The 18131-nt window shown below is 36.4% G+C and overlaps 1 protein-coding gene across 9 annotated transcripts in view; it reads left to right on the plus strand.

Annotated features, from left to right (window-relative positions):
- Nucleotides 1–18131, plus strand: part of ALPK1 (alpha kinase 1) — a 128224-nt gene that overhangs the window by 47325 nt on the left and 62768 nt on the right. For all 9 annotated transcript variants that reach the window (XM_077755018.1, XM_077755017.1, XM_077755019.1 and 6 more), the window contains one exon: nt 17181–17412. In XM_077755018.1, the coding sequence (XP_077611144.1) occupies nt 17292–17412 (121 nt within the window). In that variant the 5' untranslated portion in view covers nt 17181–17291. The remainder of the gene's footprint in view (nt 1–17180; nt 17413–18131) is intronic.

The following is an 18131-nucleotide window of genomic DNA, read 5'->3' on the forward strand; positions in this document are numbered from 1 at the left end:
TTCATTGGGTAAGTGTTTTCCAAACTTATTAGCTTCAAATGAAATTATACATTGAAAGCCACTGTATAAAACGGATGGAAATGAAATTGCTCTGGGGCCATGCTGGCGACCACTCATTTGTCCCATTCTTTCCCCATGTGGGGTTTTGGTAAGTGAAATTTTTTTTTATAAATGTATACCATTTTCCCATTTTGATTTTTGGGCAAGACAAATTGCTATGTGAAATAGTGCAAAGAATAAGAGAGTATTGCATACATAGCTGAAATGACAAGAAAATGACAATACATTACATATTTTTTAAGCCTACTACCACTAAAAAGAATGTTTCACTTAAAATAATTAAAATGTTTATTGTAATGGGAAAAATGCACTGTTCATAAATAATGGCCCCACTTCTTAGTTGACTATACTGGGGGCCTCCTGGGAGGAGATGTATTTGCTCCCTGTCAGAATTAATCTATAAATGCAATCACCACTTAGACCTCATCAGTTCTTTCCTTCCCTTTCATTGGTCCCTCTGGAATTACACTGCAGCTTGAATAAGGTCAAAATTAGGATACTTTTTCCCCAGGAAAAACACAGCCATTGTTATTTCAGTGCTTTAAAATTTGACAATCAACCCAAGAGTTAGTTCTTTGAACAGACTGGAATATACATTTCTGTCACAGAATCATTATTGTGTTTTCCAGTGTGTTTATTGGTTTCTTCCCCACAAAAGCCAGAGACACAAAGTAGTCTCACATAAAACCACAGTGCATTGGATGTTTAAAAGCTTGTGTCTAACACCTGCAAATTATCCCAGTGAGTTGCCATTTGAACTTGGACAAACCATTGAATTTCTGACTTTATCTTCAAATGGGGGCCACATTACTAGCTATCTTCCTCATTGTAATCTTATAAAAGTAAGATAATTCTTTCCTTTGTCAAGATTTAATATGAATGCCTTTGCCTCCAACTTGTCTAAACATAAGTAATCTTATCCTGGTGGGTCAGAATTTTGCTTTGGCATTTTTTATAAGCTAAAGTATATACTTATTTTACTTCCCCAGTGAGACTGTCTCTAAGGGTTGTGTATTCTGTTTCTTGGCAACCTTCAGAAGCATCAAGTACAATATATACAATATATACAAACTCCGTTCAGGAGTTTGCAAATGTAGTACATATTATTTTATATCTTATGCCTGTAAGTTAGCTATTAAAGCTAAACATTAAGGAAACAGTAGGAAACAGATCATTATTTTTTTCCAGTAAAAGATTGTGTAAAAACTAATGTGTTTCACTTGCTTACTTTGATTTACTTATTTTTAAAAATCAATCTGTTCTACACTGGCAAATCTTCCTTCATTAACTAAAAGCAAAGAATAGAATGAACACTAAGTCTCAGATTCCACCCTTCTCATTAGGGAAAAGAGAAAATGTGAGTTCTTCTGCTTGAGGAGCTACCAAAGAAAGTGAGTGGACTGGTTCAAAGACAATAAAGTTATATCCCCCAAATCAGGTGATTGTTGCTCTGAGCACATCTGCTCTGGGACTGAGCAACATTTTACCCAGTAACAGAACTCTTACTGAAAGTGACGAATCCTGAAATTGTAAAACTGTACTCATTTTCCAAGTCAGCCTGATGAAAGGAGGGCCTTGAAGCTCTCTACAGGTTACAGAGAGAGCAGAAGTAGGTCTGATTTCTAATAGAGTCTTTCTGCCTCCTAAAATGACTCCTGTTAAGGATGCATACAAGCTGTCAAGACGTAAGGAAACAAAAAATTAAATGTGCTACTTTTTCTTTATAGACACCTTTCCCCCCACCTTAAGATCACACAGGAGTGGTAAAATCCTGCTGTGAACTGCCCTACAGAACACCTCACCCTGGGGCTGTACGTGGTTGTCACTATGTTAAAGTAGTTTGGTGCGTGAATGTTCCCCTCACTGAATGATACTTTTGCCTTTGAGCCCTTCGTGTGGGGGGATATCCCAGCGGTTCTCTCTCAACAGTCTCTTGCCACTCGAGAAAATTCAAGTCTATTTGTTCCCAGGCCAGTAGGAGGCTCCCTGCCAAGACCCATTGGTTGCCAGTGACATGCACACGCTGTGTGAATCACACGGACACATGGTGGACTTTTATTATGTCGGCCATAATAAAAGTGGTCTGCCAAACCCCAATCCAGAAGCTCACCCCCTGGTGCCTCTGACATTTGAAGTAAAAAATAACTGAAGAGCTTTGTGTGTATCTCAGAGTGAAGAAGAAGATGTGGGGCTGGGGGTGTTTCTGTCTGGTCTGTAATCTGATAGACGCTCTTTCCCTTAGCCACTTCAGGGCTCACTTTCCTGCTGCCTCAGATAGAGGCTGCGTGTTGGAGGCAAATGCTGATGAAACCAAGTTGGCTGGGTTTTAAGGGCTTGTTTTTTAAGCAAATGAAACTCACATTTTTCTTCCTGAAAACGTCTAACTGGTTGTAATATTTCAATTCTTTAACATACTTTTATTCATTAGTTAAATGTGGCTCTGGAGGTTTATTTAGGGAATAGTCCCAGTATTACAGGATTTTATACTGGGGAAAATATCGACATATCAAGAATCTGAAAACTTTGCATCACCAAACAATTTTCTTTCTTAAGAACATAAATGCTAATTAAGTCAACAAGGAAATCAAATCCAAATAAGGTAAAGAGAAATTTAGTGACCCTCAAAAAAATGAAATTTTATTTCTTGAAAATTTTATTGATGGGACTCCTGGGTTGCTCAGTCGGTTGAGCGTCTGACTTTGGCTCAGGTCATGATCTCACAGTTTGTGGGTTGGAGCCCTGCATCAGGCTCTGTGCTGACAGCTCAGAGCCTGGAGCCTGTTTCAGATTCTGTGTCTGCCTCTCCCCGGCTTACACTCTGTTTCTCTCTGTCTCACTCTCAAAAATAAATAAAGATTAAAAAAAGTAAAATTTTATTGATAATAACTGATAACTATGGAACACTTTTTACATGTTAGGCAATGTTCCTTGTGTTCTATATATAATATATTATATTTACATTATTATAGATATTTAATATTACAATATAATCCAATCAATCCTTATAAAACTCTGTGAGTTTGGTTCTATTATTACCCTTTTTTACAGATGAGGAAACTGAGACATGATTTATCTAAGGCTGCTCAGCTAACAAGCAGCAAACCTGAAATTTAAACCTGAGAATCCTGACTGCAAAGTGCATGTGCTTACCTTGACTCCCTAGTGATGGCTTAGACACTGAAAGTGCAATTCTTCATTTTACTATCTTCATTTTTCTGCTTCTGTAATTACAGGGCCCCCTCATCCGTTACCTCCAAGACAGACTATTCTTCTGTAAGCTATCTCACTCAAAATCTACATCTGCAAAATAACTCTCCTGGCGGTGAGAATCATGGATACAAATCTGAAATACTTTGTTGCAAAAATAACTTTAATCCCCACATTTACTGGCCTCATCAAAAGTATATAATGCTTCACAGCCCTGGCAATTTTATATCATAGTACATGTCATGCCATTTCCATATGCATACCGCACCATCGCCTGGCCTTTCCTTCTAGTCCACGCTTGGGACATCCAGCAGGTTTGCCGTTCTGACTCTGTCACACAGAACATCTCAGTTGCCTCATCCACCAAAGCACACACTACAATAGTCAAGTCAGCTCCATTTCTTCTTTTAAAGATTTCTCTTCCAGTGAAGTTATTCTTGCTGTGTTTTTCTCTAGAACCCTGGCATCCCTTTAATGAGAAGGTGTGTTTTGAGGACAAGTCAGGTCCCCTGAATTCCTATCCTGATCATTGCTTGGGACTTTGGGCAAGTTACTCAATCTCCTCCTGCTGCTTCTTCACCTAGAGTTTGGGTGGACAATATCTGCCTCCTAGAGTATGCTTGTCACTTTGAAGGCTCTTCAAAGTTTGTAAAATAATTTTTTTCCTACTCTATGAATGCCCCCCACCCCAGTGTCATGGCAGCTCTGGATTTGGGGACATATGGAGTTAGTAAATGTGGCAGCTTTTCTCTCATTTCGAGTGCAAAACTACAAAGAAAACTCTTCCTGGAAGTACCGCTTGGAAGTACAGGATCCCTGAGCAGGACCAGATGGCAGATTTGGCTCACCTTGACCTGAGATGTTACTCTTCTAGCCATGGGGGCCGGGCTCCTAATTCATCGGATGTCACCATGGCTGATGGAGTGGGTAACTGTAGCTGCAGAGTGTGAGCAACAGCCCCCATGATGATGACCTTTTCTTCCCCTCCTTTTTCTTCCTGAGGCCAGTAGGTAACCCATTCGTGACCCGGAACACTCTCATTGCACTTTCCTGTGCAGTCAAGTTGGATAAACACATTCAGCAGTCAGGAACTGGAGAGGGTGGGGCACAAGGGCAAGGGAGACAGAGACAACTTTGAGAGAAGGGACAACTTTGGCCTCCAGTCTCCCATTCTAACAAGGTGTGGCCTTTAGACTGGAAGCCTTGATACAAAAGAGCCATAGGAAAAAATTTCTCTTTCATTTATAGAATTCCCCTAAAATCTTTTTTTTTTAATTCCTGTATACTCCTTCATTTTCTTTGTAAATGGAAAGACAAGGTGACTTGAATTTAATTGAATTTCTTGGCCATCTAGTGTTTGTGAAACTAATGGTTCAGACTGCCTGTCTTACCATTATCTCACTAGCCACTGCAAGCTCATGGATCCTTAATGCAAAAAGAGGATCTCCTCCCTAGAGTCTCTTGTCATGTCATTCCCCAACTAAATTTCTTTTCCTCACTTCTCTCTCCAGCCATTTCAAATCCTACCCTCTTGAGAAGTCCCAGTGCAAGTGCCCCTTCCTGCTCTGAAAGGCTCTTTCCCTGTCTCTCAATGGAATCACCGGCTCCAGTCCTCAGGGCAGGAGCTGATATTTATTACCCATGCAATACTCCTAGACTTAAGTTTCTATTTTCCACTTTTTAATTTTTTCATTAGATGTCAAATAGGTATCAAAAAATTATAAAATAAGGACACCTGGGTGGCTCAGTTGGTTAAGCATCAGACTTTGGTTCAGGTTATGATCTCACGGTCAGTGGGTTTGAACCCTGCATCAGGCTCTGAGCTGACAGTGTGGAGCCTGCTTGGGATTCTGTCTCTCTCCCTCTCTCTCCACCCTCCCTCACTTATGCTATCTCTCTCTCAAAATAAACCTAAAAAATTATAAAATAGGTGGAATATACTGAGAACATGATGAATGCTCATAGATCAAACTGAGTAAAAAACATACCACTTTCTTTGATGTCGCCTATGTTCATATTCTTCCCTCTCATTTTCTTCAGTCTTACCTCAATAAATCCACTGTTGTTCATTTTAAGCTTATCATTCCCTTCCTTTCTTTGTAATTTTCTATGTAATTTACCATATATGTTTGTATCCTGTAACAATATATTGTTTACATATAAACATTTTTATGCATGTATTTGTGACTTGCTTTATGATATTATATTTCTAAGATTCATCCATATTGCTATATGTAACTGTAATTCATTCGCTTATTTGCTTATTCTATTCCAGTGTATGAATACACTTCAGTTATTTATTTATTTATTCATTTATTTAGAAGTTTATTTATTTTGAGAGAGAGGGTGAGAGAGAGTGGGGGAGGTGCAGAGGGAGAGGGAGAGAGAGAGAATCCCAAGCAGGCCCCTTGCTTTTCAGTGCAGAGCTGAAAAGCTTGAAGGCATGAACCATGAGAACATAACCTGAGCCAAAATCAAGAGTTGGACGTTTAATGGACTGAACCACCCAGGCACCTCTACACTTCAGTGTTTTAATCCATTCTCCTCTTGATAGGTAATGGATTGATCCTTTTGTTTGTTATTACAAACTGTGTCTCTGTGAAAATGCTCATATTCCCTAGACACAGGTCCAAGATTTTCTCCAAACTAGAATATCTAAGAGCGGACACCGGGTTATAGTGCACCCACAATATGCATTTTTTATTTTACTATAAAATGCCAAACTATAGTTTTCAACAGTGGTGAATGGAAGTGTCAGTGACTGTTCTTGACAACAGTTATCCAACTTAAAATTTTTCTAACCAAGAAGTTGTGAATGGTTATGATTTGAATTTGTATTTCTTGATTACTAAGGAGGTTGGACATATTTCATGTGTTCATTGGCCATTGATGTTTTCTCTTGCATAAAGTGTCTGTTCAAGTCTTTTGCTTATTCTTTTTCTATTATGTGAATGGTCTTTTTCTCAAGGACTTATAACAATTCTTTGTGTATTCTCAATAGAAATCTTTTGACGATTACATACAGTGCAAATATTTTCACCCTGTTTATGACTTGTCTTTTTACTTTCTTTATGGCATCATTTTACTAACCAGAAGTTCATCTCTCTAACTGATTAAATATCAATCCTTTGTGATTTGCTCTTTTTATAAGTGTTTGAGAAATTCTTCCCTAACCAAAGATCAAGAGGATATTCGGTCTTAGATATTGTCTTTTAAAAGTTCCATACTTTTGTCTTTCACATTTAAGTCTTTAATCTAACTAGCATTGATTTAAAAAAATAACCAATGAGCTCAATGCCATATAAGGAGCTAGTGTATTAAGCCAAATTCCCATATATATGTGTGTCTCTTGCAGAACTGTATTTAGAAGGTCAATTTGCCCATCCTAGTGCCAGTAACTTTTGCATCATTTAATATAATTTTATATTAATTATTGACATCTGTTATGATACTCCCTGCTCCTCCCTTGTTATTTTTCATTAGAAGTATCTTGATTATTCTTGAACTTCATCCTTCCACATAAATTCTAGAATCATCTGGCCAGGTTGACACACAAACACATGTTCAGCTCTAGCAATTTAATTGGAATTGCATAAAGATGCAGATAAATTTGGGAAAACCTGGTATCTTAATAATATTGTGTTTTCTAGGCTACTATCATAGACTATCTCCTTATGTATTTAGATTTTCATTATGTCTTTCAATAGTGTTTTGGAGTTTCTCTCCAAAAGTCTTACATAATTATTATTAGAATTATTCTTAGGTTACTTCATATACACACACATGTTATTTTTATTATATTTTACATATTTTATGCAACTTATAAATGGTGTATTTTTATTAAGTTACATTTTTTAGCTACTTATTGCAGATTTAAGGATATTTTGCATAAGATTGGACTTACTGGCTTATTCAATGTTTGATAAAATTTTACTGGTAAAACTGTATGTTCCTGGTGTTTTCCTTATAGGAAGGTTTTTCAGCAACTGATTAGATTTCTTTAAGATTATAGGACCATACAGGTTTTGTTTTCTTCTTAGTTTCTTTTAAGTAAGCTATGCTTTTATATGAATTGACCATTTTATTGTTTTCAAATTTATTAGCATATAATGTTCCAATATTCACTTATTAGCTTTTTAAAAATCTCTGTAGCATCTGTTAATGCCCCTCCTATGATTTTCATTTCTACTTTTATTTGTTTATTCTCTATCTCTTGATCAATTTCACCAACAGTTTGTCAATTTCATCAGTCTTTTGAGAGAACTTTATTTTATTGAGCTTCCTATTGCGTATTTGTTTTTTATTCCATTAATTTCTTATTTCTATTTCCTTTCTTCTACTTTTTTTCATTTATTTTTTTCTATTCATTTCCTTACTTTTGGTTATTTAAGTTTAACCCATTAATTTTCCCTCATTATTTCTCTTGTAAGTATTTTGTCTATAAATTTATAAATTTCCTTTTTTATTCTACTTTGATTGAATTCCACATATTTTGACATGTAGTATTTATCATTCTATTGTGATACTCTCTCATTTTCATAGTGATTCTTTCTTTGACCTGCCAGTTATTTAGAACTGTATTTCTTAACTTCCATCTATTTGAATATTTTTCTGGTCATCTTTTTGTTATTGATTACCTTAATTGTCTTTTGGTCATACAATGTCATATGCAAAACATTAATCTATTTTCTGAAATTTGTTGAGATTTGTCTCATAGCACAATAATCCTTAAATTCTTGTAAATGTTCCAGGCATGCTTGAAAGTAATAGTGTATAGACAGCCATTGATATGTTGTTTCATAAATATCTTTTCAATCAAGTTTGTTAATTGTGTTGATCAAATCAGTGATATCATTACCACTTTTTTTTTTTTGTCTGCTTATTATAGTACTTTCTGAAAGGGGTGTGTTAACTTTTCCCACTATGATTATGTATTTGCATATTTTTCTTTATGGTTCTCATTTTCTAGGGAGATTAAGCAACCTTTGTAAAAAAATTTTTAATGTTATTTTTTTGAGAGAGAGAGAGACAGAGCATTAGCAGGGGAGGGGCTGAGAGAGAGAGGTAGGGAGACAAGAATCCGAAGCAGGCTCCAGGCTCTGAGCTGTCAGCACAGAGCCTAATGCAGGGCTTGAACTCACAAACTGTGAGATCATGACCTGAGCTGATCTCCAGTGCTTAACCAACTGAGCCACCCAGGTATCCATATGGTTCTTTCATTTTTTGTTTCATATATATTAAAAGCTATGTTTCTAGATGTGTACAGGTTTAGAATTTCTATACCTTCCTGGTGAACTGAACCATGTATCATTGTAAAGTGGCTCTTTTATCTTTATTAATGCTTTTTGCCTTAAAGTCTATTTTGCTTGATATTAATATAACTAGACTGTTTTATTTATTATTATGATTTTAAAAATTTCTTAAATGTTTTAAATGTTTATTTATTTGCATTTCTATTATTTTTTATTATTTTTTAATTTTTATTTATTTATTTATTTATTTTCTTTCATAGTTTATTGTCAAGTNAGTTGTTTATTAGTTTTAGGGATTGTTCCCCTTGCAATTTTTTTTTAATTTTTAAATTTTATTTTCTATTGTTTTTTTTTAAAATTTATTCATTTATTTAGAGAGAGAGAAAGCGTGGATAAGGGAGGGGCAGAGAGAGAGGGAGAGAGAGAGAGAACCCCAAGCAGGTTCTGCACTGTCAGTGTGAGCCCAATGTGGTGCTTGAATTCATAAACCATGAGATCATGACCTGAGCCGAAGTCAGATGCTTAACTGACTGAGCCACTTAGGTGCCCCATTTTTTTAATTTGAGAGAGAGAGCATGCTAGTTGGGGAGAGGGGCAGAGGAAGGAAGAGAGAGAGAGAGAGAGAGAAGATTAAGCAGGCTCCATGCTCAGTACAGAACCTAATGCTGGCCTCGAGCTCATGACCATGGGATTATGACCTAGCCAAAACCAAGAGTCAAATAGATGCTCAACGAACTGAGCCATCCAGGTGCCCTGATATACTACCTTTCTTTTAGTTAGTATTTTTCTAATATATCTTTTTCTTATTACCTTTAAACTTTCCTTATTCTTATGCTTTTAGTAAATCCATGTGACTGTTTTTTAAATCAAGTCTACCTTTACCTTTTACCTGTAGCATTTAGTTCATTTATATTTATTGGAAATACTGATATTTTAAATTAATTTCTGTCATCATATTTTGTATTTTAAATTTATCCTGACTTTTCTTGTTTCCTCCCCCACCCTTTCTTTTCTTGCCTTCTTTTGGATTGTTTTGTTTCTTTTCATTTTTTACCTTCTACCAGTTTGAAAGTTACATGTTTTATTTTTAAAAGATTATTTTAAAAGTTTTTATCACAGTCTAAAGTGAAAATCTCTCTACCTCCTGTCAATCCCAAGATCTTAAAACACTTTAACATCAATCACTCTCCTCCTCATATGTATGCTGTTTGTGTTTGTATGAGTTTTTTCTATTTTTTTAATCTCATAAGACATTGTTTTTTTGTAGCTTTATACAATTAATATTTATATTTAGCCAACAATTCACCACTATTTTTGTTTATTATTTTTCCTTCAATCTCAGGCCCTTCATCTGTGATCACTTTCCTTCTATATCAAGTACATACTTTAGAGATTTGTTTGGTACAAATCTGTTGATGTTTGTTTTAAAATGTTTTTATTTTTCAAGGTTTCCCCCCAGTATATTGGAGATACCCTTTCACTGTGTTCTAGTTTCCATTGTTGCTTTTAGGTTGGTAGCTATAAATTCACTGTTGTCTCTTTAAAGATGTTCTGTCTTTCCTCTCCAGCTACTTTAAAGATCTTCTCTGTGCCTTTGGTATTCCCTAGTTTTGCTATTATATTTCTAAATATGGATTTTTATTTATTTATTTAACCTGATTGAATATTATGGGTATTTTAATTACTGTACTTCTATTGTTCTAAAAGTTCTTAGACATTATCTGCTCAAACATTTCTTTTGCTTCTCCCTCTTCTTCCCATCTAGGACTCTCACGAGACATGTAGTAGAGCTTTTCCATCAATCCTCCCTATTTCTTAATCCCTTTTTGTATTTTCTACCTCTCTGTCTTTTTTTTGTGGCAGTTTAGATATGATCTGATTTATCAGCCAGTTTAAAAATTTTGTCTTCAGCCAGAACTAATATTTTATCAAATCTATTTAATTTATGGAATTTAAAGTTTTTAATTACTATTTTTTCATTTATAGAACTTCTATTTGATTCTTTTTCAATCTGTCTATACCTTTGTATAGCTTCCTGTTCTTATGTCATATACTCAATATATTCTTTCAGATCTTAAGCATGTATATTTTGTATCTGTATCTGTATCTGATAATTCCGTTATCTAAATTCTTTGTAGATCTAATTTTACTATCTGCTATTTCATCTTTCATCTGTTGTTTCCTTTTACCTCATGCTATTTGTGAGTTGGCCAGGAACTCATATTTCTTGGTATTTTATAGGTAGAAATTCTTTGAAGCTTAATTTGAAGTCAGATTCCTTTAGAGAAGATTGTGTTTCATTCCACCAATTGCCTGAGAAAACTACCAACCTAGGACCTTGTTTTCCCCATGAAATTCATATATGTAAAATTACCTTTCATTTGCTATAGCTATTTCTTTTTGAGAGAGAGAGGGCACAAGTGAGCAAGGAGCAGAGAAAAAGAGGGAATCCCATGAGGGGCGGAGAGAGGGAGAGAGGGCAAGAGAGAGAGAAAGAGAGAGAGAAGCAGGACCCATGTTCACCTGAAGCAGAGCTTATATGATGCAGGGGTCACTCACCCAAAGTGGGACTTGAGCTTACCCATTGTCAGACTCAAAGTCACGAACCATGATATCATGACCTGACTCAGATGCTCAACCAACTGAGCCACCCAGGCACTATGCAGTAGCTATTTTAAATAGCAAACACAGTGTTAGAATATTATTTATCTCTTGTGATCCTGAAAAACATCATATGAGAAGCTAAAGAATGAATGAAAGAAATGATTAGGCCCTTGACATGTTTTCAATAGACACATGTGATCTTGAAAAACATCATATGAAAAGCTAAAAGATGAATGAAGAAAAATGATTTGGTAGTTGACATGTTTCCAATAAACAGTTAATTTAAAAATTTACATGAGTTCTGCATTTTGCCTGGGTCGGGATGTCAGTATGTTATAAGTGGAGTTTACAAGGTATGTTCTTCTAAAGCTTTAGGATCATTTTTAAATAACTTGTTTTAAAGTAATTTTCAGTTAGAGGTTTTGTGGATCTGTGGAAATTCTCAAGGGAAAAGATTTTGGTCTCCTTTAAGAGGCAGCATGTTTCGGCACAGGCAAATTTCCTGAGAGGTAGCAGGAGAGGATGAGGATTCATGTTTAGCTTGCCTTTACCCTAAAGGATCAGCCTTTTAGGACATCTGCAAGGGAGCAGTTTCTTCTTATACATTACCCCTTGGGCAGCCTTTGGTTTTATTTCCTATCTTCCCACACTCCAAGATCGTGAAAACTAGAGTTGCAGCTTACAGTGTTTGCAAAAACGCTCAAGGCAAAGGCTACCTTCTGTACTAGTTAACCTTCTGGGTTCCAGTTTTTACTTGGTTTGTTTTCTGAGTAGTCCTTCCTTTCTTACCATTTTATTGATACGTTGTAGAGGTGATAAAGTGCTTTTCCAGCATTTTTACTTGTTTTCAGTGGGAATGTTGTTCAGAATGTATAGTCTTCCATACTGCTAGAAATAGAAGTGTACCCTTTTGGTTTTGGGGGACTTAAAAGTTGCCTTCTCCTTCTCTCTTTTCCTTCAGTTTTAAAATGCTAACAATGGCTGTTACCCAAAAATACCTATCCAAGCCCCACAGTTGTCTTAGTCTCCAATCAGTTCTCTTTCTCCTTGTTTCCCCACTTGCACCGACCAGTACCAGAGGGACTATGGTCAGAATTTGTGTGTGGGGTTGCTCAGGGGAGGTGGGAAAACCTGCATTGTCATTGCTGGTGACTGATTGGAGAAGTGTATTCTTGTTCTACGTTAGGGACCAGAATACATTTTCTCATAAAAATAATATGATAAACGATTTTGAATGTAGATGAAAAAGTAATTTTAGTATAATTATTCATTTACATATGAATTAAATGAGCTCTGTATGTTCGCTTATGAATCTAACCAGTCATTAATTGGATTCCAGCAAAGATATTAAAACCATTTTTTTAACATTTATTTATAAATGTTTGAGAGACAGAGAGAGACAGAGCACGAGTGGGGGAGGGTCAGAGAGAGAGGGAGATATGGAATCCGAAGCAAGCTCCAGTCTCTTAGCTGTCAGCACAGAGCCCGACATGGGGCTTGAACTCACAGACTGCGAGATCATGACCTGAGTGGAAGCTGGACACTTAACTGACTGAGCCACCCAGGCGCCCCCCAACAAAGATATTTAAACTGAGCTTTTGGACTATAATCCTGTTTAATAATCTTTGTATAGTTCATTTTAAATGTACTTATGTCTTATTCTTATAATTATATTGTAACTCCTTGACAGTGTAGGCTTCTTTATGCTTCCCCACATCTTTTAGCTTAAGGATTATGACTAGCTGGCTGGTGGATTATTATAGAAGTGGCAGTTAGTAGATCATGGAATACCTTTGAAATTCTTTTATTTTCCTTGATTTACCCCCAATAGGAGTACTAATTGTCCAAGAAAAGGACTCACTAATGCCAAAGAAAATGGGGTTATGAATAATACACTGATTTGTTTACTCTTTAATGATGGCTGATTTCTCAGTTATCTTACAACTCAGCCACTCAGCTGAATTTTAGATCACCAATAGAAATAAAGTACACCAATATCAAATCAAGCATGGAATATATGAACACATGACCATTGGGCTATGTGTGTGCATGTGTGCCGTAGATTCTAACTGGGTACCTAATATTATTCTAGAAGTATCTGTATATTCTATTGCTCTTGCTGGCCTCTTCCTACTTAATTTTTAGAAAAAAAATATATAAGAGGATGTCAAAGTAGAGAAAATAATCCATAGATCACAAAAAGTATTGGGAAACTAACATTATTCAATTTAGTAATAAGTACAGCTCACAGAAAGCCACAGTTCAGGGAGTAAAAATTGATATGTGTTGAAATTGAAAATGATTCTTTTATAAAGGAAGCTGACCAAAATTTCCAGCGGGACCATTGCCTGAAGGAAAATTTTCTAGGCTCCAGCCTCTGTTATGCTTAACAATGAACCATACAAGTCTGGACAGATGGTTGGATTCCAAAGTGTTTCTCATGTTACAGTATTTTCTTCCTATTGTCTCTCCTGAATTCTGCAGGGAAACGAGAAAATGTTCTAACTTTCAAAAAGTATGAAGAATATTTTTAGTACATTTTGGGAAGTCACAAGTGCCAAACATTAATTATTCTGGAAATCTTTTTTTTTTTTTTTTTTCAGAAATGCTTTCTTGGTTAAAATCCAATTGCTTATTAGGGACAGTATGACTTATCTTTCTTGCTATCTTTATTGCTTAAATATGCTATCTTTATTGCTTAAATATAAGATGTATTTATGTCCTTTCCTAGATCTCTTCTATGTCCCCTGTCTCAAAGTACAGTCACTGTTCATTCAACTTCGAGCTATGGTCAGCTACAAACTTGGGACACATTTTTAAGACCATTCATATCCGTCCAACAGCAACATTGCATTTATTCCCTAAACAGCCTTCAAATTTGTCCAACTTTCTATATCTCCAAGACTCTGGCCCAAAGTTCTGATATTTATCACCTAGATTATTACAATAAATGCCTAACTAATCTACCTGCAATCACCCTTTACCTCTCTGCCCCCAAGACACACTATAGCCAAAACAGAATGAACTTTCCCAAATGCAAATCTGGTCATGTTCTTCCTGCTACCAATAGTTTCTTATGACTCTTGGGTTAAACACAGGATTCCTTACCTGGCACACAGGGCCCTGAACAGCCCCTACCTACCTCGTCAAACTTGCCGTATATCAACTTTCTCCTTCTAGTTCAACTAATATCATTCATTTCCTCTATATTTCTTTCTTCATTAAGGTATTCCATACTATTTTAACTTCATTAAGCTCTGTTCTCACTGAGTTTAATTCAGGCATCACATCCCCAAAGAATTCTCCATTAACCTGCTCTAGTTCTACCCAAATTATTAGGACAAGTCCTGTTGTTTGCCCTCACAAAACCACACTTCTTATCTCTCTTTCACAGCACTTAGACAAAAGGAAGAGATTTATGATCCTGTAGACATTAGGGCTTCAAGTGAGGGAACAAAACCAGAGTTATATTTATTTAGTAATCAACTTCTAAGATTCAAGCCAACATTTCTAAACCATAGAGAAAAGTATACATAAAAATATTATACTTCAGTGTTCTCAAAAGAGCCAAGATTTATGCAATAAATATCAGATGTTCTCCAGCAAAATAGACAATCTGCTGAGTATGTAATTTAAGACCTGGAAAGATATTAGCAGTTGTTCCCACTTAACCCCTTTAAGATACAGATAAGAAAAATGAGTCTCCAAAGTGATTCTCAGAGGTCTCACAAATAGCTAATGATAGAGAATTAAGTGGAATTGGTCACAAATATCTGTTGAACACTATTATGTGTAACAGCTTTCCTATATCCAAGTCCTCTTTTCATTTCTACATGTTATTTCTGTTTAACCATTTACAGAAACAGAGCAATTAAAGTTTATTTTAGTTTGTCCGTATAACAAAAGACTGCATCCTACCTTAAGAGGATGATATGGCACTAACAAAACATTATTATAAGCCTTTAGACAAAGGGGTGTTCTATTAACATTACATCACAGTACAGGCTTAATTCTTTGTGCATGAGTTCTTCATATTTTCTTATTATACCCCTTTTTCTACATGAAGTCCTAAAAAGGATCCTTAAAAAAGAAGCCCCTTCTTCCTTTCATTTAAAGAGAAGTGAGTGTATCCTACTAACTTTCAGCTAAATTCAAGCAAGGTTTGTTAAGGTTCTCAGTTACCAACTGCATTTCTCCATCTCCATACTAACCCTGGATTAGAGCCATAACTCCCTTTTTCAGGAATGCTGGGCTATTCTATTGCTACATGGCCTCTTGCTTACGCTAGTCCACTAATTAGCTCTCTGGCCAGCCCTTACTTCTTGGTTCCTTTCGTAGAAAGGCAAGCTGATGGCCATCTCTTACCACACAACATTCACTTAAAAACACTTGAGCTACAAGGGACATTGGAAACCATTTAATACAACATCCCAATCCATGCAGGAATACTTTCTGAAACATCTTAAACAGAAGAGAGATTTAATTTATACTTATGCTTAAATGTATCCAGTAACTAATTTGTCACAATCTCACTTCTGTGAATTCTCTTTCAAGTAACAGGAATTTTGTGTCCAAGTACTCTACTTGTTCTTCACCAACACGACACCATTATTTTATTTTATTTTTTTCTTTTTCTTTAAAATATATTATACAATATTTTGTTTTTGGGGGGTTTTTTTGTTTGTTTTTTTTTTTTNGGTGTATAAAAAAGCAACCTATTTCTGTACACGACACCATTATTTTAATGAAACAAACCTGTAACATCCTGAAACTTTGCTTTGGCAGTTTTCTGTGTAAAGAACGTGTGTGTGTTTTAAAACCCAAAGCATATAAAGTATACCAGCCAGGTTAGAATGAAAAAATGCAAAGTTTAGATTACACAGTTAGTTCATCATCCATTTTCTGTTCCTGTTAAGTCTTAAGGGGAAAAAAAAGGTAAATGTTTTCTTGCTATTTAAAATTCAAAACTAGCTTCTTAAAATGTGACTTTTTATCCTAACACCGATGCAATAATTTATGGCTTTAATATTTTTAATGATGACTTCACTGTACATGTAAGCCAGGAGATGAAGGAACTGGGGCTGTCCATACATCTGTTACTTTCTTCCCTTCTAGATTCTCTTGCTTTGCTAATAAAATTCTAGGTGCCCTGTAGGAGTGTCTAAACCAGACAGTAGCTCCACTCTCTATACTGGCAAACTCAGGAAGAGTTTCTTTGTTTCATTTGTTCATTGTAAACAAAGGAAGTTTGTTTTGTTTACAGTATACATTCCTTAATAAAGGGAGGACCGTACAAAAAGATTTGTTAATCTAATAATTTTCTGGTATTTACTTCAGGCACTTTTGTAACGTCAGTAATTTATTTTGTTCTTGAAAGTACCTTGACTGCAATAGATCATTATAGTACATTCATATTTACATATGAAACCCCTCATCCAAAAATTCATCCATACGCTCGATCTAGGAAATTGGGCTTTCTGGGATATCATTTCTCTATTTTATTCGGCAATATGCCTGGCTACGAAGAGCTTTAAATTTGGCATCTGTCATTGCCTATCTCGGTCCAAATTATATGATGCTAAATACCACGAAGAATACTTCACAGGGGAAATCAGTAGTGGGTTATGAGAAGGGTAAACTTCATATCACCATGTGCTTGTATGTGAATATTAGAACTGTTAGCCAGATGCTTCCTGTAGACTTCCAGAGAGACAGAAAGTGTGGTGCCACTGGGATCCAGAGGCACTGATGGGAAGTATGCAGAAGATACATAAATCACAGAGCATATTCATTTCATTTGGCTTCATGGGATTCCACTGACATCACTGCGGGGAACCAAGGTCTGTGCCAGGACCCTCTCCCTTCTGCTCTCTGACGCCTTCGAGGTGCTGCCCATGTAGACCAGGCCCTGCAGTAATTTCACACACTCCCCTAATAACGTCCACTGGGGCTGTCATGTATTTTCATGTGTTTGCCCTATTATCCCTCCCTGCTTGAGTCTTACAGATAATTGATGATGCTTCAGTTAATCATCTTTCTCCCGCTTTTGTTCACCAGGTACCTTCGCCTTGAAGGGGCTCTTTTATTGAGAATCGATGTCTTCTTCTGGGTAATTGATCACCGTAGACCCAGGGACACTTGACTCATCGTTGAGGAAGAGTAATCATCATGAATAATCAAAAAGCTGTAGCCACACTACTAGAAGAGTGCAAGCAAGTGCTGGACCGGCTCTTGTTGGAGGCGTCAGATGTGTCGGAGGAGGACAAGAGCGAGGACCAGCAGTGCAGAGGTGAGGTCCTGATGAGAGACGCTGGGGGGAGGGAGAAGGCAGCAGGTTTGCTCTCAACTGCCCTGCCTGAACGACATGTTTTCATCTCTGCCCTATTTTTCTTCTCTTGGCAGATGACCACCGAGAGATGAGTGGATTTCTAGGGCATGAATGGGACATGGGCTGCAGGCGGACAGGCAGGGGAGGAAGCCCACTTTGTTGCAGTGAATTGCTGTCAGTTCTAATTTTAGGCTTCAGTAAACATGAGGCTACGAGAAAACAGTTTAGTTCAAGAAGAACAAAGGGTGCAAGTAGGCTGGTGCACGTAAATTTCAATTATTAAAAAATTGAAGCAACTTCTGAATGGTGGCATATACTTTTTTTCAAACTAGGCTTTTGTGCCTCATCAGTTTCCATAGGCTTCTACGGTTTCCATAAATATGTCATCCCATTGGTCCAATCTCCCTCTCTCTCTCTCTCTCGCTCTCTTTTTTGATTATTGATACAGTTCTCATGCTGCATTCACATGCCATTTGTAAAATAAATCCTTTCATACCAATGAATACTGATTGCATCATTATCAGGGTTTAAGAATTTGGCCTTTTGCTCATTTCATAGTTTATGCCATCCATAGTTTTAGATGAGTCATTGTTTGAGAAGTTTTGATCACAAAGTCTAGAAAGTTAGAGCATTTATTTTTTCCATAGCCAGTTTTGGAGAGGGAGTTTTCCTTCCCTTCA

The sequence above is a fragment of the Crocuta crocuta genome, unplaced genomic scaffold (genome assembly GCF_008692635.1).
Source record: "Crocuta crocuta isolate KB4526 unplaced genomic scaffold, BGI_CrCroc_1.0 scaffold52, whole genome shotgun sequence".
Classification (NCBI taxonomy): domain Eukaryota; kingdom Metazoa; phylum Chordata; class Mammalia; order Carnivora; family Hyaenidae; genus Crocuta; species Crocuta crocuta.